Source organism: Schistocerca cancellata, chromosome 6 (assembly GCF_023864275.1).
Source record: "Schistocerca cancellata isolate TAMUIC-IGC-003103 chromosome 6, iqSchCanc2.1, whole genome shotgun sequence".
Taxonomy (NCBI): domain Eukaryota; kingdom Metazoa; phylum Arthropoda; class Insecta; order Orthoptera; family Acrididae; genus Schistocerca; species Schistocerca cancellata.
In genome coordinates, this window is record NC_064631.1 from 347,652,235 (window position 1) to 347,675,587 (window position 23,353).

Genomic DNA, 23,353 nt, shown 5'->3' on the forward strand with positions numbered 1-23,353 from the left:
AACAAGAGGTTGTAGAGAGCTTCAGAGGGAGCATTAGGGAACGATTGACAAGAACAGGGGAAAGGGCTACAGTAGAAGAAGAATGGGTAACTTTGAGAGATGAAATAGTGAAGGCAGCATAGGATCAATTGTGTAAAAGGACGAGGGCTAATAGAAATCCTTGGGTAACACAAGAGATATTGAATTTAATAGATGAAAGGAGATAATATAAAAATGTATTAAATGAAGCAGGCACTGGCAAAAAGGAATACAAACATACAAACGTCTCAAAAATAAGATCGGCAGAAAGTGAAAATGGCTAACCAGGAATGGCTAGAGGACAAATGTAAGGATGTAGAAGTATTTATCACTAGGGGTCAGATAGATGCCACCTATAGGAAAATTAGAGAGACCTTTGGAGAAAAGAGAACCACCTGTACGAATATCAAGAGCTCAGATGGTAAACCAGTCCTAAGCAAAGAACGGATAGCTGAAAGGTGGAAGTAGTATACAGACGGTCTATACAAGGGCATTGCACTTGAGGGCAATATTATTGAAATGGAAGAGGATATAGATGAAGATGAGATGGGAGATATGATACTGTGTAAAGAATTTGACAGAGCACTGAATGACGTAAGTTGAAACAAAGCCCCAGGAGTAGACAACATTCCATTAGAACTACTGACAGCCTTGGGAGAGCCAGTCCTGATAAAACTCTACTATCTGATGAGCAAGATGTATGAGATAGCTGAAATACCTTCAAAACTTCAAGAATAATTTAATAATTCAAATTCCAAAGAAAGCAGGTGGTGACAGTTGTGAAAATTATCAAACTATCAGTTAAATAAGTCACAGTTGCAAAATACTAACACAGATTATTTATAGATGAATGGAAAAACTGGTGGAAGCTGACCTAGGGGAAGATACGTTTGGATTCTGTAGAAATTTAGGAACACGTGAAGCAATACTGACCCTACTACTAGTAAGATAGATTAAGGAAAGGCAAACCTACTTTTCTAGCATTTGTAGAATTACAGAAGCTTTTGACAATGTTGACTGGAATACTCTCTTTCAAATTCTGAAGGTGGTGGGGATAAAATACTGGTAGCAAAAGGCTATTTACAGTTTGTACGTAAACCAGATGGCAGTTATAAGAGTCGAAGGGCACGAAAGGGAAGCAGTGGTTGAGAAGGGAGTGAGACAGGGTTGTAGCCTATCTGCGATGTTATTCAATCCGTATATCAAGCAACGAGTAAAGTAAATAAAAGGAAAAATTGGAGTAGAAATTAAAATTCAGGGAGAAGAAATAAAAACCTTGATGAAGAGGCTTGCACAGGATAGGTAGCATGGAGAGCTGAATCAAACCAGTCTTTGGCTGGTGACCATGACAGCAACAATTAATTTGATTCTGTAGTTACGACAGTAGAAAAACTGCCTGAAATGTGTCATATAAGTTGTGGCAGAAGACTCCAGTTCCTGTTGACCAGGATTTTTAATGTTACCTTCCGCAGAGGATATTAAACAGTTATAAAACAATAAAAAATGTCAGATTTCATTTGAGTACTAGTGGAATAAGCATGTATTTTCACTGCTTCTGTGCCTTGCGTTAGTTTTTGGGACTGTATATGCTCACATGCAAAACCAAATCAGTTTTTTAGGTAGTTTAGATCAAGGCCTTTCTAATGAAAATTATGTAAAAGAGTTTGCAGGATATACTTTTTTGTAAAAAAGTGCTGAAAATACTGATTTTTGGTGCTTTACAAATATCATCAGCTTTGCCCTCAATTGGTCAACTATTTTATATTTGGAGACCTTACACTTGTAAGTTACCACGTACAAAGCTTCGGGTTACCACATACTTACCTTTTGAGACGTAAAAAACTAAACTTCACTTTTTTACCTGAAATATATTTTTTTTTATTTCACTTTAGAGCACACACAACATTTTAAAAAATGGCCTAGTTTTGATTCTTTCATGAAAATATTTCCTAAGGTGATATGCCTACCCCCATGAACCATGGACCTTGCCGTTCGTGGGGAGGCTTACCTAGCCGTTCGTGGGGAGGCTTGCATGCCTCAGCGATACAGATGGCCGTACTGTAGGTGCAACCACAACGGAGGGTTATCTGTTGAGAGGCCAGACAAACGTGTGGTTCCTAAAGAGGGCAGCAGCCTTTTCAATAGTTGCAGGGGCAACAGTCTGGATGATTGACTGATCTGACCTTGTAACACTAACCAAAACGGCCTTGCTGTGCTGGTACTGCGAACGGCTGAAAGCAAGGGGAAACTACAGCCGTAATTTATCCTGAGGACATGCAGCTTTACTGTATGGTTAAATGATGATGGCGTCCTCTTGGGTAAAATATTCCGGAGGTAAAATAGTCCCCTATTCGGATCTCTGGGCAGGGACTACTCAGGAGGATGTCGTTATCAGGAGAAAGAAAACTGGCGTTCTACGGATCGGAATGTGGAATGTCAGATCCCTTAATTGGGCAGGTTGGTTAGAAAATTTAAAAAGGAAAATGGAGAGGTTAAAGTTAGCTATAGTGGTAATTAGTGAAGTTCAGTGGCAGGAGGAACAAGACTTTTGGTCAGGTGAATACAGGGTTATATATGCAAAATCAGATAGGGGTAATGCAGGAGTAGGTTTAATAATGAATAAAAAAAAAAAAAGGAGTGCGAGTAAACTACTACAAACAGAATAGTGAACGCATTATTGTGGCCAAGATAGACATGAAGCCCATGCCTACTACAGTAGTACAAGTTTATATGCCAACTGGCTTTGCAGATGATGAAGAAAGTGAAGAAATGTATGATCAGATAAAAGAAATTATTCAGGTAGTGAAGGGAGACGAAAATTTAATAGTCATGGGTGACTGGAATTCGGGAGTAGGAAAAGGGAGAGAAGGAAACATAGTGGGTGAATATAGATTGGGGGAGAGAAATGAAAGAAGAAGCCGTCTGGTAGAATTTTGCACAGAGCATAACTTAATCATGGCTAACACTTGGTTCAAGAATCATAAAAGAAGGTTGTATACATGGAAGAATCCTGGAGATACTAAAAGGTATCAGATAGATTATATAATGGTAAGACAGAGATTTAGGAACCAGGTTTTAAATTGTAAGACATTTCCAGGGGCAGATGTGGACTCTGACCACAATCTATTGGTTATGAACTGTAGATTAAAACTGAAGAAACTGCAAAAAGGTGGGAATTTAAGGAGATGGGACCTGGATAAACTGACTATCCTAGAGGTTGTACAGAGTTTCAGGGAGAGCATAAGGGAACAATTGACAGGAATGGGGGAAAGAAATACAGTAGAAGAAGAATGGGTAGCGCTGAGGGATGAAGTAGTGAAGGCGGCAGAGGATCAAGTAGGTAAAAAGACAAGGGCTAGTAGAAATCCTTGGGTAACAGAAGAAATATTGAATTTAATTGATGAAATGAGAAAATATAAAAAAGCAGTAAATGAACCAGGCAAAAAGGAATACAATCGTCTCAAAAATAAGATCGACAGGATGCAAAATGGCTAAGCAGGGATGGCTAGAGGACAAATGTAAGGATGTAGAGGCTTATCTCACTAGGGGTAAGATAGATACTGCCTACAGGAAAATTAAAGAGACGTTTGGAGAAAAGAGAGCCACTTGTATGAATATCAAGAGCTCAGATGGAAACCCAGTTCTAAGCAAAGAAGGGAAAGCAGAAACGTGGAAGGAGGTATATAGAGGGTCTATACAAGGGCGATGTACTTGAGGACAATATCATGCAAATGGAAGAGGATGAAGATGAAATGGGAGACACGATACTGCGTGAAGAGTTTGACAGAGCACTGAAAGACCTGAGTCGAAACAAGGCCCCGGGAGTAGACAACATTCCATTGGAACTACTGACGGCCTTGGGAGAGCCAGTCCTGACAAAACTCTACCATCTGGTGAGCAAGATGTATGAAACAGGTGAAGTACCCTCAGACTTCAAGAAGAATATAATAATTCCAATCCCAAAGAAAGCAGGTGTTGACAGATGTGAAAATTACTGAACTATCAGTTTGATAAGTCACTGCTGCAAAATGCTAACGTGAATTCTTTACAGACGAATGGAAAAACTGGTTGAAGCCGACCTCGGGGAAGATCAGTTTGGATTCCGCAGAAATGTTGGAACACGTGAGACAATACTGCCCCTACGACTTATCTTAGAAGCTAGATTAAGGAAAGGCAAACCTACTTTTCTAGCATTTGTAGACTTAGAGAAAGCTTTTGACAATGTTGACTGGAATACTCTCTTTCAAGTTCTAAAGATGGCAGGGGAAAAATACAGGGAGCGAAAGGCTATTTACAATTTGTACAGAATCCAGATGGCAGTTATAAAGAGTCGAGGGGCATGAAAGGGAAGTAGTGGTTGGGAAGGGAGTGAGACGGGGTTGTAGCCGATGTTATTCAATCTATATATTGAGCAAGCAGTAAAGGAACCAAAAGAAAAATTCGAAGCAGGTATTAAAATCCATGGAGAAGAAACAAAAATGTTGGAGGTTCGCCAATGACATTGTAATTCTGTCAGGGACAGCAAAGGACTTGGAAGAGCAGTTGAACGGAATGGACAGTGTCTTGAAAGGAGGATATAAGATGAACACCAACAAAAGCAAAACAAGGATAATGGAATGTAGTTGAATTAAGTCGGGTGATACTGAGGGAATTAGATTAGGAAATGAGACGCGTAAAATAGTAAGGGAGTTTTGCTATTTGCGGAGCAAAATAACTGATGATGGTCGGAATAGAGAGGATATAAAATGCAGACTGGCAATGGCAAGGAAAGCATTTCTGAAGAAGAGAAATTTGTTAACATTGAGTATAGATTTAAGTGTAAGGAAGTCGTTTCTGAAAGTATTTGTATGGAGTGTAGCCATGTATGGAAGTGAAACATGGACGATAAATGGTTTGGACAAGAAGAGAATAGAAGCATTGCAAATGTGATGCTACAGAAGAATGCTGAAGATTAGATGGGTAGACCACATAACTAATGAGGAGGTATTGAATAGAATTGGGGAGAAGAGGAGTTTGTGGCACAACTTGACAAGAAGAAGGGACCGGTTGGTAGGACATGTTCTGAGGCATGAGGGGATCACAAATTTAGCATTGGAGGGCAGCATGGAGGGTAAAAATCGTAGAGCGAGACCAATAGATGAATACATTAAGTAGATTCAGAAGGATGTAGGTTGCTGTAAGTACTGGGAGATGAAGAAGCTTGCACAGGATAGAGTAGCATGGAGAGCTGCATCAAACCAGTCTCAGGACTGAAGACAACAACAACAAGGTGATATGTCTCAAAAGTTGCTGAAAACTCAGTGGTGCACTGTTGAAAGCTGCATTATGGGAAACAAATGAATGTCTCTGAATTGGTGATCATGAAACTTTATCAATATTCATTGGAAATATGTGTGAAAGTTCACACAATATTTCAGCGAAATACGTGATGGTCCTGCAGGAATCTCTAAACCACTCTTTATGAAATTACCCTAATTTATGTGTGACTGTGGATTATGGAAACTAATAAATAATTTCCACACTGTCTTGAGGTGGCAGGATTCGTTGCGAATTGATAAAATACACTAGGAATTTTACTTCCACTGATTTTGGCATGCTAATCACTAAGCTGTGTTCTCACAGTCTTGTGAACGTCTGCTGTTGGTAGGCTAGATGCACTGCCACTAGACTGCATTATAAATCGCTCATCGATATTGACGTAACAGAATTCTTTAAGTCTCTAGTTATTTCATCCATGTATTGCTGGAAAGTGAGAGAGGCATTACATAGTCTGAATGGCATTTGAAGAAATTTGTAAAATCTGAGTGGAGTGCAAACATTGATTTTGGGTATACCTTCTTGGTGCAATGGTTGTATGATAAAAAAACTTGGATATTGTTGAGCATGAAGGAAATTGTGTTTCCATGAATTTCATAGAAAAATCGTCAGCTCAGTATGTGGCCCAGAGTGACGCTGGAGTATTCTTCTGGTGATAAGATAGCCAAAGTCTGCACAAGGGTTCCACTTGCTGCTCTTCTAAGTGACATTGTAGAGTAGCAAAGCCCTTGCTATCTGAAGGATGACAGATGTCTTGTGCTAACATGAAAGAGAACTTTTGCTTTGCAGTCATGAGCTTGTCTGCAAGCAGCTGATGAGGCTATGCATGGACTGGTGTCCTCGTGTAGTTATGAGATGATTTGCCATTGAGTGTTTTGTTAGTGCTGGTCTAGGCAACAGATGTGTAACCTCAGGGAAGTAGCGAATCGCCATCAGCCATTTTGTTGCCAGCAAGGTTGGCATTACATAGGTATTAATGACTAGATAAAGGTGTTGTCGAGTCAAGTAACCATTGATAGTGAATATCTGGGAGGAAGCAATGGAATGATACAAGTGTGCCACACCCATAGGGTATTGCTAGTTGGCGATAATAAATCTCCAAATAAGTTCATGTTGAAGATTGAATTTGAGAGGCAAGATGATGTGGTCATAAGTCTTGACGAAAAATCCAGTTGCAACGTACATGTAAATTCTATTGGTGTTAATTGTGAAAGACAAGAAGGGTAAACTCGGTTGTCAGTGTTTATATCAATGAGGAATTGTAACTTGGAGAAGTTCTCTGTTGTGAAAATCAACAGTTGTTCATTTTGAAATGATGAGTTGCTGTCACTACAGATTTCCAGCAACATTTTTCTTGTCACAGGATGATCGATACAGCTGGGCAGAAACTCCAAATTTTCTGTGATACCTGCAGATTTTCTAACTGGTGAGCATTTTTTTTTTTTTTTTCCTGGGAGAGCATCATTGTTGTGACACATAGGGGGAGTGCCATATTTGGAGGGCTTCAACTTGCTTAGGTAGTTTGCAGTTCATCCATAGGTTTGTTTGTCCTAGTGGAGATGGTTGCAGCGATCTTAGATGGGCACATGTCGACTGTTTGGTCAAAAGTTTTAGATTTTGTCGTGATATGTATAGATTATGCGACTGATGTAACATGAATAGTTCTGTATGATGCAGTGATATGTTTGTTGTTTCAATGATCAAAGGATGTGTAGAGAAAATACAACATAAATGAAAACTTACTGTCCACAAATCCAAGACACTGCAACGTTTGCTGGCAAAACAGCATCCTCATTTTAGGACAGGCGTACATGTGAACTTAGCTCACTTAAACTCTTTGTTTTTTTTTTCTGCTTAACACACAAAAATTTTTGGGCCTTTTTTATGTAGAAAACACTGTAACAGAGCTAATTTCCTCAACATGCTATGGAATGACACTTGTCATAGATGGAAGAGGTCGGTGTTGACTTCATATTCTACCAGGATGATGCATCTGTAGATTTTCAGTACAGTATGTGGGACTATCTCAGTAACTGATAGCCACAAAAAATTTGCACTCAGTTGGCAGATGTAAAGAAATCAGGCCAACATCATATTTTGTGGGTATCTGTAGTGTATTGTATAATCCTAGCACCTTCACAAATTTCTGTTTTGTGATTGACACACAGTTAAGTTATATATGCCATCATTTCTTGATATCTCAGTAATACAGTGATCTGTAATGTATTTGTGGAGATGTCTAATATGATCGTATTGCCGCTCTCAACAGAATTAGAATGTTTATTTTCCATGAAGCTCAGTTGGTAAAATTAAAAATATTACTTGAATTTTCAGCTGGATAAATTTGTTTTACACTATTGCAAGTGGACTTTGACAGGTTGAACGTCTAAGAACATTTTGTCACATGGTTTTTGCCATATGTGTGTGTTAATGGTACTGGCATAGTATCTGTGATCAGTTGTAATACACTGTTAATTTTAAATTTCGTTCTGTAAAGTAAGACATTTGCTCTGTTCCAGCCACTGGCAGTACCAGGGAGAGTCCTAGTAGGAGAAGGAGTCCTTACAAAGATGTGTCGCAAAAAACCGAAAGCTCGACAGTTTTTCCTGTTTAATGACATACTTGTTTATGGCAACATCGTCATTAACAAGAAAAAGGTAAGAGAGGCTAAAAGCAGATGTTTGCACATCTCTCTGTGTCAGTTTTGAGGCAACCAGTGGCAGGATATTATGTAATAGCCAATGAATAACTGTTAACTTGAAACTTCCTGGCAGATTAAAACTGTGTGTCGGACCGAGACTCGAACTCGGGACCTTTGCCTTTCGCGGGCAAGTGCTCTACCAACTGAGCTACCCAAGCGCGACTCACGCTCCGTCCTCACAGCTTTACTTCTGCCAGTACCTCCCCTCCTACCTTCCAAACTTTACAGAAGCTCTCCTGCGAACCTTGCAGGTTCTGTAAAGTTTGGAAGGTAGGAGGCAAGGTACTGGTAGAAGTAAAGCTGTGAGGACGGGGTGTGAGTTGTGCTTGGGTAGCTCAGTTGGTAGAGCACTTGCCTGCGAAAGGCAAAGACCCCGAGTTCGAGTCTCGGTCCGACACACAGTTTTAATCTGCCAGGAAGGTTCATATCAGCGCACACTCTGCTGCAGAGTGAAAATTTCATTCTAAACTGTTAACTTGTCTTCAAGCCACTAATGTACCGTACAAATTAATCGCATTTTGTGGATGGCATTTGTTCACATTCTACTTTTGACACATATTGACATTTCTGTAATTTAGCACCTTTGTCTGGAATATGAATCTTGGCTGTGATGATAAAATTATATGAATTACAAGTGTTGAGTGGACGGACCTTTCTTCATTTTCTTCTTTTGCTGCTTACATGAGTTTTTTTATGTATCTGACTGCACTTTAATACTGTCTGTATTGAAATATTTCTAATAATTTTGTCTCAAAGGTGGGATCTACATTGTGATGGCAGACTGATCTGTATCACTGCCTGAGTTGTTTGTTAGATTGGAAGGTGACAATTTGATTGGGTTGATGAAGGTAGTGAATGTGAACATTATATCTAAGTGATGGTGACAGACTGATCTGTAGTGTAGTGTAGTGTGTAGGTTACACTGGAATGTGAGAATTTGGTTGAGAGCTTTTGGCCAAACTAACGTGAAAGTGAAATCTTGGTAAAGGTGACAGTGATTTTTTGTGTAACTTCAGTCTTCCGTATTTTAAGGACTAAATATGACACTATGGACTATAAGACTTGATTTTCAAGTATTTTTTTAAATCGTTTTTTCCATGTTTATTACTAGACTGCAAAACCAGACAAAAAAAATTAGTTTATAAAGTCGAACTTACCTTTAAAGTGCGTGAATCATCTGAACTTTCTTCTACTTCTTCTTTTCTTCGTCCTTTTTGTCATCCTCTTCATATATGACAGTCTTCACTGCCATTGAGAGGGTTACTTATGCTGCACTTCTTGAAAGATTTAGCAATAATGTCTTCTCTCACTCTAGATCCACAATTGTTTTATCCACTGACATACTTGTTTGATTGCAGGTAATTTTAAAGCTCCCTTCGGCGTGAATTCGTGTTGGGTTTCATCCATTGTCTATTTGTTTCGCTCCTCTCCCATGTACACTTTAAATGGTTTGGGTATTTATTGAATCATCAAGAGGTTGCGATTGTGAAGTCAGTCCTTCCGGAATAACACCAAGCATTTCTCTGTCCCAGTTTTTGACTGCTAAACTGATACAGCACAAAATGAGAACTCTTCTTCAATAAAGCACCTTTCCTTCTCTCCCTCTCTCTGTTAATCCATAATTTCATATCAGCTTCATTCATCCACTCTTTGGCATGTATATGAACAACAACACATCGCCATATTTCAGAAGGTTTTGGCATTGTTTTTTACTTAGAAATGATTATTGGATTAAGTTTGGTACCGCCAACACAATGTGAAAGGATAACAGTGTAGTGAATTTTTCATGTCCACTTGTTTTTATAGTTACAGTTTCAGCGCCTTTCAGTTATGTTACTTGGGATATCAAATGCCAGAGGAGTTTCGTCCATATTCACTATTTGACTTAGTTCTACACTTGTTTTCTTTCAATGTTCAGTAATGAAGTGATGGAAAGATAATATTTTCTCTTCATACTCTTGTGGCATATTCTGATATATTTTGGTTTCGGTTTGCATACTAAATCCATGGCGCTTTATAAAACTATAGCACCAACCTTGGGCTTGGCAGCCAGATACTGTGATTGTGTGTGTGTGTGTGTGGGGGGGGGGGGGGGGGGTATGTTTAGCTGTTTTGTCTATTCTTATGAAGGCCTGTTGGTTAAAGGTATATTTGACAATCTTTTTGTTGTGCGTATCTGCAACTCAGCATCTCCAATATATGGTGAGTGGGAACTAGTCTTTTCATAATCTTATCATTATTCCATCCTGGATCTCCTAGTTTGGGCCATTTTGCATTCAGTTCTCTATTTGCACATTTAGACTTACTCATTTTTTTCAGTTGTTCTTTACTATACCATGAATTGCAAGTGGTTTTTTTCTTTTGGTGGAGGGCCAAAATACCACTCAGCTGCTCTGTTTCTATGTTCTTCTGCATATGCTATTCCTTTCAATTTATAACCTACATCATATGAATACATTTTATTTGTTCCATTACAAAACTAGCTACTAACAAAAGTATCGTACTGTTATCAATAACGCAAATCGCTTTCAATTAGGGTTCACTGGCACCGTAAACTGCAATGACGCATCGTACGCTATACACTGTCCTGGGTTTGTGATGATAAGGTGGGAGGGAGACAGTGTTAGCAAACATTTCAATCTCCGCAAATCAGGGGCGTCTCATCGGTGTACTGCTCTTGCCAATTGAATCTCTTAAGTTGCCAGATAGGTTTCCCTGAGCTTCGAGTATGTGGCCATTTGTAAGACTGGTGAGGATTTTAAATCAAGCAATGGACATGTTTACATTAATTTTGAGGCAATTTTTTGACGATAAAAGTGCATTTTATAGACTGTAAAATGGTATATTAGCTTGGAAGGTGATAGTTTTTTTCCATTATTGTTTGGTTACTTGCATTGAGAATCCTGTAGTTCATATGACAGTAACAGAAACACCAAGATATAGCAAAAGCATTTAATGAAAACCCCACATTAAATTACCCATAATTTGTTTGTGTGTATTTGCTCCTACAAACAGTGTTTTTCTCCAAAAGTTCAGTTCTATTGTACTCTAGTAACAAGTATGTTAAGGTTGTTGTTTTGTTAAATATCTAATATTTCTCCATCAGTCAAAATGAAAACATTGTTATGTCATTGGCTGTACAAATCACCTGTTCTGTCATCTTAACTTCCCATGACGACTGTTGAAATATGTTAACAGTGTACAGTTAGAGGTTAGAAAGTGGATGGTCCTTTGTAAAATTTTATCAGAAACTGTACTGTCATATTTTGTTTCATAAACATTATCCTATAGTCCCACTCCCCCTCCCCTCGTCCCCAGACCCCCACTCCTTTGCTTCTGTATTAGCCATCTCCTTGTCATTTTTGCTGTGTTTGCTCTCCCACCCTCTGCTCATCATCAGATAATCCCCTAACTACCGTATTTACTCGAATCTAAGCCGCACTCGAATCTACGCCGCACCTGAAAAATGAGACTCGAAATAAAGGAAAAAAAAATTTCCCGAATCTAAGCCGCACCTGAAATTTGAGACTCGAAATTCAAGGGGAGAGAAAAGTTTTAGGCCACACCTCCAAATCGAAACAAAGTTGGTCCATTGTAATATGAGACACAATTTAGGTCGAATGAATGACGATACAGCTACAGTAATTTGGTTCGAGTCGTAAGCTTAGCAGTTATTCTTACCACGTAGCCATTGCTATGCGTCAGGCGCTCCGTCCGTATTTATACGGGTACCCTTCCTTTTTCACGTGCTTTGTCTGGTTTGAATCGATTGCTTATTTTGCTTTGATCTGATAAGTGCCATGCATTGTTTGTCGCATTCTGATAGTGTGTGTCTACGGCCTGCAGCGGCTCGCGGCATGGCTTGCTTTTGTGCGCGCTGCCGCCGCGTACAATTAAAAAAAAAAAAAAAGAGGAATCGTCTCATTAGCGAAACAATGGCAAGAGACTGCTATTTGTTGTTACTTACACTGCTGCTTTCTTTGATAATGATCAACAAGAATCAAATAATAGACTGCGTATGATAGAACATGTTCTGAGCGAGAGTTAGGCGAAAATAAATTTTTCTCCGTTTGAAAATCTTTGCAGCCGCTTCTTTATTACATCAAATTCTGCACAGAAATTAGAGTCATCTTTGATTTAAAAATCTAGTCACTTGCCGTGCTTCATTTCTGACTGTATCACTATTAGGCATAAGAATAATACGAATATAAACATGACGCGATACGTATATTCTTCCGCGTTTGCTGTTGTCTCACTCTAGTTTCGTAGTTTATTAGGCAGACAGGATTTAAATGAGATAGCAGCAAACACGAAAGAGTACATGGCAAAATGTTTATATTCGTATTATTCTTATGGTGAAGAGAATATTGTATGTGATTCAAATTTCATCAGGTTCCTATTAGCAACCATCTCTTCTCACAGATAGGAAAAAATTCAGAATGTAGAGTTGGCCATATTGACAAACATCCCAGTCTTGCCAGTCAGATTTTCGTAGTACACTGAAATTGTGCTACATTCGAAGATGAACAATACGGAATTTGTATTTACTTCGTTGGTTAATGTATGAAAATGCAGTGGTCGCAACTCACGGCGGAGGAAAAATAGCTCGTCTTCCACTTTTTTTTTTAAATTTATTTACTGACGCAGAGGTTTTGGCGCCAGTATTTATCTTTGTGCCTACAAAGCATGCCTGCATAGCGCTACATATATTCGACGGCAGAAGTTAGTTGTGGCGGCACGTACCAACATTTTTCATAACTTCCGCTTGCTTTGCACTCGATTCTAAGCCGCAGGCGGTTTTTTGGATTACGAAAACCGGAAAAAAAGTGCGGCTTAGATTCGAGTAAATACGGTTTGTGCCACCTAATATACTTCACAACACATTCTAATAAACCTTCACTTCTTCCTTTGAGTACCCACTGTCCTTGCTGCATACCATTTCGTACCCCTTCCAATTTCTTATGTCCACCTTTCATCAATCTGCCCATATCCCCCCTCAAGTATATGACATTGGCTCATTTTCGGATAATGTAACCAGAGTCATCTCACTCTACTGTGCCCCTTTCTTGTTGCTTCACACTGGTGGTAGTTATTGATTAGTGTGCAGTAGTACAAGAAATTAGTTAATAATTACCTTAGTGTAGTAGATGTAACACTACTGTCACTCCTGACAGTGCGCCCCTCCCCCCCCCCCCCCCCCCAAATTGATAATAAAGAAGTGATTTGTATTTTCCAAGAAGGAGTCAGTCCCATTGTATATATGGGGCGATATTCTGCAGGAACGTACTTTATTTACAACCATCAACTATAGCGCATTCTTCTGAAGGTAACAAAAATTAAATAAAAGTGTTCTGTAGTTTTCTTCTGCCAAGTGATCTTTGTGATTTGACAGAGTTCCATGTAATACACACTTACCCAATACTGTTTTAAGGAGTTTGTGTTTGGTCTCCAAAAATCGTAAAATATGTTAATGAGACTAATCAGTAGATAGCTCCAGGGATCTGTGCTCTGATCCTTAAATGATAGACAGACATACACTTCATGGTATTCCTCTTGCATGGCTGGAGTTGTTTCTTAACAACAGAAAAAAAAGGTCAGATTATGAAATTATGTGAAAGGAATAAGAATGCATTCGGAATGGGGAAAACGTTAAATTATGCTATCCCATAAGGTTCGATGCTTGGCCTGCTCATGTTCTTGGCCAATATAAATCGACGAAAAAGTCTCGTCATTTTGCATGGTGTTCTTGATCCCTAAAATTGACTATTGTGCACTTAAAGGTGTTACAGCATAGTGGTTAGTGAATGAGACTGACATGCAGAAGTTTGTGTGTTTGAACCTCATCAGTTGCTTCAAAATTTTGTATTTTTAAATAGTCATTGAAATGACAATTAGTTGGTTTAAATTTAATTAAAAAAAATAACCTTCTGTCATGCCATTTTAATCATTGTATTAACTTTTACACTTACTCTTTTTTTTTCTCCCATTTTTCCATTTGGAGTCTTTGTGCTTGAGATTTTAATTTTTTCTGTATCAATTTCAATTTAATTTCTTCTGTTTCATCATCTTATATTTTTGTCCCCAATACTGCAATTATTATTTCTATCCATCCTTTTTGCTCATTTATTTATAGTCCCTTCTTTTGTTTAAATCTTTGTGTGTTATTTTGTCCATAGCGCAAAAGGAATTTGTGTTTTAAGTGTTTGTATGACAATTGCCATCCAAAAATATGTACACCTTGTAAGTAATGAAAAATGCATTTTTGACACATTTGGACAGCCAATATAAATAGATTATTTCATCTTTCATAATTTAATTTATAGATTGACATTTGCAGACATTTAAATAGTGTGACAGATAAATAAAAATAATTAAAAATCACATCCAAAGAGATTCCAAATGAAAAAAGAAGGAATAATAAGAGCAAATCAAAAAGTCAATATGATGATAAAATTGACCTGAAACAGGATTAGAAAGTTTAAAAAATTACATTTAAACCAAATAACTGAATAAAAGTAAACATCGATAATAATTTTAAAAAACCTTCTGCATGTCAGCCACATATGCTAACCACTACACTATAACACGATTATATGTATATCTGTTGATGTTAGGACTACAGAACAATTACACAAAACAACAAAATTTTTTTCGTTGATTACTTGCAAGTGAGGGCCCACGAAGGTGATTGGATGCTGGGTCTCTAACCTACACCACAATATAGACAGTTTCAAACAGTTGATTGCACAATGTGGACCTCTCCTTGTTAGTAGTAAAAGAGGTGGCGTTGTTTCAGAGTAGCTGTTTTCTTTATAATATATACATGTATATAGAAATATAATAGAGGGAAACATTCCACGTGGGAAAAATATATCTAAAAACAAAAGATGATGAGACTTACCAAACAAAAGCGCTGGCAGGTCGATAGACACACAAACAAACACAAACATACACACAAAATTCAAGCTTTCGCAACAAACGGTTGCTTCGTCAGGAAAGAGGGAAGGAGAGAGAAAGACGAAAGGATGTGGGTTTTAAGGGAGAGGGTAAGGAGTCTTTCCACTCCCGGGATTGGAATGACTCCTTACCCTCTCCCTTAAAACCCACATCCTTTCGTCTTTCCCTCTCCTTCCCTCTTTCCTGACGAAGCAACCGTTTGTTGCGAAAGCTTGAATTTTGTGTGTATGTTTGTGTTTGTTTGTGTGTCTATCGACCTGCCAGCGCTTTTGTTTGGTAAGTCTCATCATCTTTGTTTTTACATGTATATAGAAATTTAGAAGTAATGCTCACAATTATCAATATGAGTAGATTAGCCGTTATAATTGGCTGTTAGCATACTATAGAGAAATGATTGCTTTTGCCTGTTAGTGTATAACTAGACTTGTACAACATCCCTGAAGGTTCTCCTTCATGCTGGGAATTATGGAATACAATGTATGGATGTGTGTATGAATGAATAAATGAATTTTTTCCCATGTGCCAAATGGACCATTGTCCAGTTACACGATACAATGATACCTCAAGAAAATGTTGTCCAATTACTCAAGAAAATTCACAGGAAATACTAAAGCAGACCTATTTGCTTATTTTAATGAAAAGGCATTGCTTTTACAGTAGTAATGAATTTCATTACACATTGTTACATTAACAATTTTTATAGTATGTTAGACATGGCGCACATTCACATTTTTGTGTGGTGAGCATATACTGCATATTAGGAGTCTTTGATCACTAGTTACTTCAATTTTTATTGGTAAATGTGTAAGGTTGAGTTTTATATGTGAAAATATTATATGAAATAACAACAATATGAAAATGATAGATTGCTACTTACCACATTGATGAGGCGTTGAGTTACAGATAGGCGCACTGAGAGGGTGTACTAGAAATACTTCAGCTTTCAGACAAAGTCCTTCTACAGAAGTTGAAAAATAACACGCATTCAAACAGCAGCAGCTCGTACACACGACCATTGTCTCAGGGCGCTAAGGCCCAGTTAAGGACCTCTATTCAGGCTTTAGTGCCTGGAGACAGTGGCCATGTGTGCACAAGTTGTTCTTATGTTAATGTGTGTGGATGTGTGTTTTGTTTAGAAGGACATTGTCCAAAAACTGGAATATTTCCAGTGTACTTTTTCATTGTGCCTGTATGCATCTCGTGCTTCCTCTGTGTGGTGAGTAATAAACTATCCTTTCTGTGTTGTTGTTATTCCATCCTGGGCATTCCATTGTTTGAAAGGGTTGTATTTGTGGATACTAGAGGTTTCACAGATGTGAGTTTCTTTACATCACTGTTGGAAATGATTTCCAGTATCTGTATGAGTGCGTTTTGTGGTGTTGGTATAATACAGGGTGTTTCAAAAATGACCGGTATATTTGAAACAGCAATAAAAACTAAACGAGCAGCGATAAAAATACACCGTTTGTTGCAATATGCTTGGGACAACAGTACATTTTCAGGCGGACAAACTTTCGAAATTACAGTAGTTACAATTTTCAACAACAGATGGTGCTGCAAGTGATGTGAAAGATATAGAAGACAACGCAGTCTGTGGGTGCGCCATTCTGTATGTCGTCTTTCTGCTGTAAGCGTGTGCTATTCACAATGTGCAAGTGTGCTGTAGACAACATGGTTTATTCCTTAGAACAGAGGATTTTTCTGGTGTTGGAATTCCACCGCCTAGAACACAGTGTTGTCGCAACAAGACGAAGTTTTCAACGGAGGTTTAATGTAACCAAAGGACCGAAAAGCGATACAATAAAGGATCTGTTTGAAAAATTTCAACGGACTGGGAATGTGACGGATGAACGTGCTGGAAAGGTAGGGCGACCGCGTACGGCAACCACAGAGGGCAACGCGCAGCTAGTGCAGCAGGTGATCCAACAGCGGCCTCGGGTTTCCGTTCGCCGTGTTGCAGCTGCGGTCCAAATGACGCCAACGTCCACGTATCGTCTCATGCGCCAGAGTTTACACCTCTATCCATACGAAATTCAAACGCGGCAACCCCTCAGCGCCGCTACCATTGCTGCACGAGAGACATTCGCTAACGATATAGTGCACAGGATTGATGACGGCGATATGCATGTGGGCAGCATTTGGTTTACTGACGAAGCTTATTTTTACCTGGACGGCTTCGTCAATAAACAGAACTGGCGCATATGGGGAACCGAAAAGCCCCATGTTGCAGTCCCATCGTCCCTGCATCCTCAAAAAGTACTGGTCTGGGCCGCCATTTCTTCCAAAGGAATCATTGGCCCATTTTTCAGATCCGAAACGATTACTGCATCACGCTATCTGGACATTCTTCGTGAATTTGTGGCGGTACAAACTGCCTTAGACGACACTGCGAACACCTCGTGGTTTATGCAAGATGGTGCCCGGCCACATTGCACGGCCGACGTCTTTAATTTCCTGAATGAATATTTCGATGATTGTGTGATTGCTTTGGGCTATCCGAAACATACAGGAGGCGGCGTGGATTGGCCTCCCTATTCGCCAGACATGAACCCCTGTGACTTCTTTCTGTGGGGACACTTGAAAGACCAGGTGTACCGCCAGAATCCAGGAACAATTGAACAGCTGAAGCAGTACATCTCATCTGCATGTGAAGCCATTCCGCCAGACACGTTGTCAAAGGTTTCGGGTAATTTCATTCAGAGACTACGCCATATTATTGCTACGCATGGTGGATATGTGGAAAATATCGTACTATAGTGTTTCCCAGACCGCAGCGCCATCTGTTGTTGAAAATTGTAACTACTGAAATTTCGAAAGTTTGTTTGCCTGAAAATGTACTGTTGTCCCAAGCATATTGCAACAAACGGTGTATTTCTATCGCTGCTCGTTTAGTTTTTATTGCCGTTTCAAATATACCGGTCATTTTTGAAACACCCTGTAGATGATCACTGTTGATTAGGTTAGATGCGTACATGTAAAAATATAACAGTTAATAGTATGTGGATTGTAAAACCTTCATGAAGACATTCACCTGCTTGCTTTGTTATTGTGATGTACGTACTTGAATAATTTAGGGTATTTTAAACTTCTGAATTCGCATTTATTGACTAAGACCACCTACTGTTCAATATTTATTCTGTTCACAGTATAATAAACAGCACATCATACCGCTTGAAGAAGTGAAACTGGAATCACTTGAAGATGATGGACGTAAGTACATATTCATTTATAAACTTCAGAAAGATATTGGGTACTGAGAACTTTGCTTTTAAGAAAAGGGTGCAAAAATATTCGTAGAAGCCTTTTACTAAGCAAACTGAATGTAATTTATTCATTAAAAGAGTAGTTCCCTCTTGCATCGCCGCCCCCCCCCCCCCCCTCCATAAGTAATCCTTTGCTGCGTGCCCCCTTCCTGCGTGCCCCTCGTCCCACTCTCCTTCAAGCTTCCCTCCCTAAGCTGCTATAGTATTTGTTTTGAAATATGATCTTTGTTGTGGTTTCCTTTTATTACTTCTTATGTTATTTTATATCATTTTTGTCCCCAATAAAGTTTAGTGGTCAAGGACCATTCAACCTGCTACATGGGGCTAGGAATGCTATAATTATGACACTTGTTTGTCAGTCTTGTATGGATAGGGTTCTGGGAACATAAAATACCTATCGTTTAATAATACTCAGAAGACACAAAACTGAATTTTAAATTACCTTAAGTCTAATTTATTATCCTTTGCGCATATTTGCATTCCAAGGATGCGCTGGTAATACTGTGTGTTACACATCATTCAACATAATATTATCAAGTATGGCAAATTATATGCATATAAATTGCACTACAACACTGTTGATGGGTGTGTTGCAGTATGACAATGCTGCCCCTTCCAGTTCCATGAATGTAGTGAGATGTATTTCAATTCCTGATGGTGAATCACCAAAAATACCATTTATTTCTTTTTATTACTTAAAAGCAGGAGGAATAAGGCTTCTAGTCAGGTGAATACAGGGTTATAAATACAAAATCAAATTGGCGGGAGTAGGTTTCATAATGAATAAAAAATTAGGAGCACGGCTAAGCTACTATGAACAGCATAGCGAACGCATTATTGTAGTCAAGATAGACACTAACTCACACCTACCACGGTAGTACAAATTTATACCCCCACGAGCTCTGCAGAAGATGAAGAGATTGAAGAAATGTATGATGAGATAAATTATTTAGATAGTGAAGAGAGATGAAAATTTAATAGTCATGGGGGACTGGAATTTAATAGTAGGAAAAGGAAGAGAAGGAAAAGAAGTAGGTGAATATGGAATGGGGGTAAGGAATGAAAGAGGAAGCTGGCTGGTAGAATTTTGCACAGAGCATAACTTAAACTTGGTTTAAGAATCATGAAAGAAGGGCGTATATGTGGAAGAGGCCTGGAGACACTTGAAGATTTCAGATAGATTATATAATGGTAAGACAGATTTAGAAACCAGGTTGTAAATTTCCAGGGGCAGATGTGGACTCTGACCACAATTTATTGGTTATGAACTGTAGATTAAAACTGAAGAAACTGCAACAAGGTGGCATTTTAAGAAGATGGGACACAGATACAGTGAAAGAACCAGAGGTTGTGGAGAATTTCAGAGAGCGCATTAGGGAAAGTTTGATACTAATGGAGCAAAGAAATTCAGTAGAAGAAGAAAGGGTAGCTGTGAGCAATGAAGTAGTGAAGGCATCGGATTAAGTAGGTAAAAAGATAAGGGCTAGTAGAAATCCTTGGGTAACAGAAGAGAGATTGAATTTAATTGATGAAAGGAGAAAATATAAAAATGCAATAAATGAAGCAGGCAAAAAGGAATACAAATGTGTGAAAAATGAGATCAAGACAGGAAGTGAAAAAGGCTAAGCAGGGATGGCTAGAGGACAAGTGTAAGGATGTAGAGACATATATCACTAGGGGTAAGATAGATACTGCCTACAAGAAAATTAGAGAGACCTTTCGAGAAAGGAGAACCACTTGTATGAATATCAAGAGCTCAGGTGGAAAACTAGTTCTAAGCAAAGAAAGGAAGGCAGAAAGGTGGAAGAAATATATAGAGGGTCTGTACAAGGGCATTGCACTTGAGGGCAATATTATTGAAATGGAAGAGGATGTAGATGAAGATGAAATGGCAGATATGATACTGTGTGAAGAATTTGACAGAGCACTGAAAAACCGAAGTTGAAACTAAGCCTCGGGAGTAGACAACATTCCATTAGAACTACTGATAGCCTTGGGAGAGCCAGCCTTGACAAAGTTCTACCATCTGATCAGCAAGATGTATGAGACAGGTGAAATACCCTCAGACTTCTGGAAGAATTATTAATTCCAGTCCAAAAGAAAGCATGTGTTGACAGGTGTGAAAATTATCAAACTATCAATATAATAGAGGGAAACATTCCACGTGGGAAAAATATATTTAAAAAGAAAGGTGATGAGACTTACCAAACAAAAGCGCTGGCAGGTCGATAGACACACAAACAAACACAAACATATACACAAAATCTAGCTTTCGCAACCAACGGTTGCCTCGTCAGGAAAGAGGGAAGGAGAAGGAAAGACAAAAGGATATGGGTTTTAAGGGAGAGGGTAAGGAGTCATTCCAATCCCGGGAGCGGAAAGACTTACCTTAGGGGGAAAAAAGGACAGGTGTACACTCGCACACACACACATATCCATCCATACATACAAGACACAAGCAGACAACAAATGTCTGCTTGTGTCTTGTATGTATGGATGGATATGTGTGTGTGTGTGCGAGTGTACACCTGTCCTTTTTTCCCCCTAAGGTAAGTCTTTCCGCTCCCGGGATTGGAATGACTCCTTACCCTCTCCCTTAAAACCCATATCCTTTTGTCTTTCCTTCTCCTTCCCTCTTTCCTGACGAGGCAACCGTTGGTTGCGAAAGCTAGATTTTGTGTGTATGTTTGTGTTTGTTTGTGTGTCTATCGACCTGCCAGCGCTTTTGTTTGGTAAGTCTCATCACCTTTCTTATCAAACTATCAGTTTCATAAGTCGTGGCTGCAAAATACTAACATGAGTTCTTTACAGATGAATGGAAAACCTGGTAGAAGCTGATCTCCGGGAAGATTAGTTTGGATTCTGTAGAAATGTTGGAACATGTGAGACAAATACTGCCCCTACGACTTATCTTAGAAGATAGATAAGGAAAAGCACACCTACATTTCTAGCACATGTAGACTTAGAGAAAACTTTTGACAATGTTGACTGGAATACTCTCTTTCAAATTCTGAAGGTGGCAGGGGTCAAATACAGGGAGCGAAAGGCTATTTACAATTTGTACAGAAATCAGATGGCAGTCATGACTGTTGAGCGGCACAAAAGGGAAGAAGTGGTTGAGAAGGTAGTGAGGCAGGGTTGTAGCCTATCTCCGATGGTATTCAATTTGCATATTGAGCAAGCAGTAAAGGAAACAAAAGAAAACTTTTGAGTAGGAATTAAAATCCATGGAGAAAAAATAAAAACTTTGCGGTTTGCGATGACATTGTAATTCTGTCAGAGACAGCAAAGGACTTGGAAGAGCAGTTGAACGGAATGGACAGTGTCTTAAAAGGAGGATATAAGATGAACATCAGCTAAAGCAAAACAAAGATAATGGAATGTAGTCAAACTAAGTCGGATGATGATGAGTGAATTGGATTAGGAAATGAGATACTTAAATTAGTAGACGAGTTTTGCTATTTGGGCAGTAAAGTAACTGATGATGGTCGAAATAGAGACGATATAAAATGTAGACTGACCATGGCAAGGAAAGCGTTTCTGAAGAAGAGAAATTTGTTAACATTGAGTGTAGATTTAAGTGTCAGGAAGTCGTTTCTGAAAGTATTTGTATGGAGTGTAGCCATGTATGGATGTGAACCATGGACGCTAAATAGTTTGGACAAGAAGAGAATAGAAACTTTTGAAATGTGGTGCTACAGAAGAATGCTGAAGTTAAGATAGGTAGATCATGTAACTAATGAGGAGGTACTGAACAGAATTGGGGAGAAGAGTAATTTGTTGCACAACTTGACTAGAAGAAGGCATTGGTTGGTACGACACGTTCTGAGGCATCAAGGGATCATCAATTTAGTATTGGAGTGGTGCGCTGAGGTTAAAAATCGAAGAGGGAGACCAAGATATGAATTCACTTAGCAGATTCAGAAGGATGTAGATTGAGTAGTTACTCGGAGATGAAGAGGCTTGCACAGGATGGAGTAGCATGGGGAGCTGCATCAAGCCAGCCTCTGGACTGAAGACCACAGCAACAACGACAATAACAACAATTTGACATTGATCGATTCACACATACTCTAAAGTGAACAAACATGGGACTTACGATTATCCCATTCAGTATCAGTTTCCGGCACACTGCTCAATATTTACACCAGATCTGTTTGCCCTGTATCAGGCAACAGAGTATAACTGACGACACAGACTTTTCAGTTGTGTCATCTGCTCAGACGGTCTCAGCAGCCTTCAAAGCCTCTGTGTACTGTACACTGTCCATCCCTTAGTGCATTGGGTTCAGGATAACTGTCACTTGTTCACTCTTGATGAAGCCACTGTGCTATTTATGTGGGTTCCTGGTCATCTCTGTCTGACAGGAAACGAGGCTTCTGACGCTGCTGCCAAGGCTGCAGTCCTCATACTCAGCCCATTAGTTCTTATATTTCCTCCGATGATCTCTGCGTTGCCATCTGTCAGGAGGTGGCATCACTTTGGCATTGCCACTGGTCCTCCATTCATGGGAATAAGCTCCAGGTTATTAAGCCTCTCCCAGTGGGTTGGACGACCTCCTCCCGCCCCTCCCGCTGTGAGGGAGTCATTTTAACCTGGTTGCGTATTGGGCACTGCCTTTTTAGCCATTGTCATGTTTTTAAGTGGCGCTCCCCCACAACTTCGTACACGTTGTGCCCAAGGTTTAACTGTCCGCCATTTCCTGACAGATTATTGGTTAAAACGGTTGTTTATATTGTTTGGGTTAAAATATAAATTTGTAAGGTGAAATGTTAAAATTTATTTGTAGCTCCTTTTATGAATCTGTGAAATGTAAATAATAAACTAGGATTAGCTACAGTATTATTTTGAATGTTAATTATACTTAACAGGGTACTATTAGTTAAGGTCTTTAAACCCAAAGAATTTGGCAGTACCTCATTCCATTCAGAAGAATGCCCATTTTTTTTTTTTTTAACCATTTATGTTCCTGATTTGGTTTGCCGTCTGAGTTATTGGCCATTTTAGCAAATGATGTGCAACCTGTCTACTGTGTTTTACTTTTTATCCATCATAGCAATATGGAAAAGGCCATTTAAATTTTTAGTTCTGCACCTCT

At 39.1% G+C, this 23,353-nt stretch overlaps 1 protein-coding gene across 2 annotated transcripts in view; it reads left to right on the forward strand.

Moving 5' to 3' along the window:
• Window positions 1–23,353, forward strand: part of LOC126190746 (pleckstrin homology domain-containing family F member 2) — a 144,659-nt gene that overhangs the window by 6,164 nt on the left and 115,142 nt on the right. For both annotated transcript variants that reach the window (XM_049931245.1, XM_049931244.1), the window contains exons 3-4: window positions 7,854–7,991; window positions 18,139–18,202. In XM_049931245.1, the coding sequence (XP_049787202.1) occupies window positions 7,854–7,991; window positions 18,139–18,202 (202 nt within the window). The remainder of the gene's footprint in view (window positions 1–7,853; window positions 7,992–18,138; window positions 18,203–23,353) is intronic.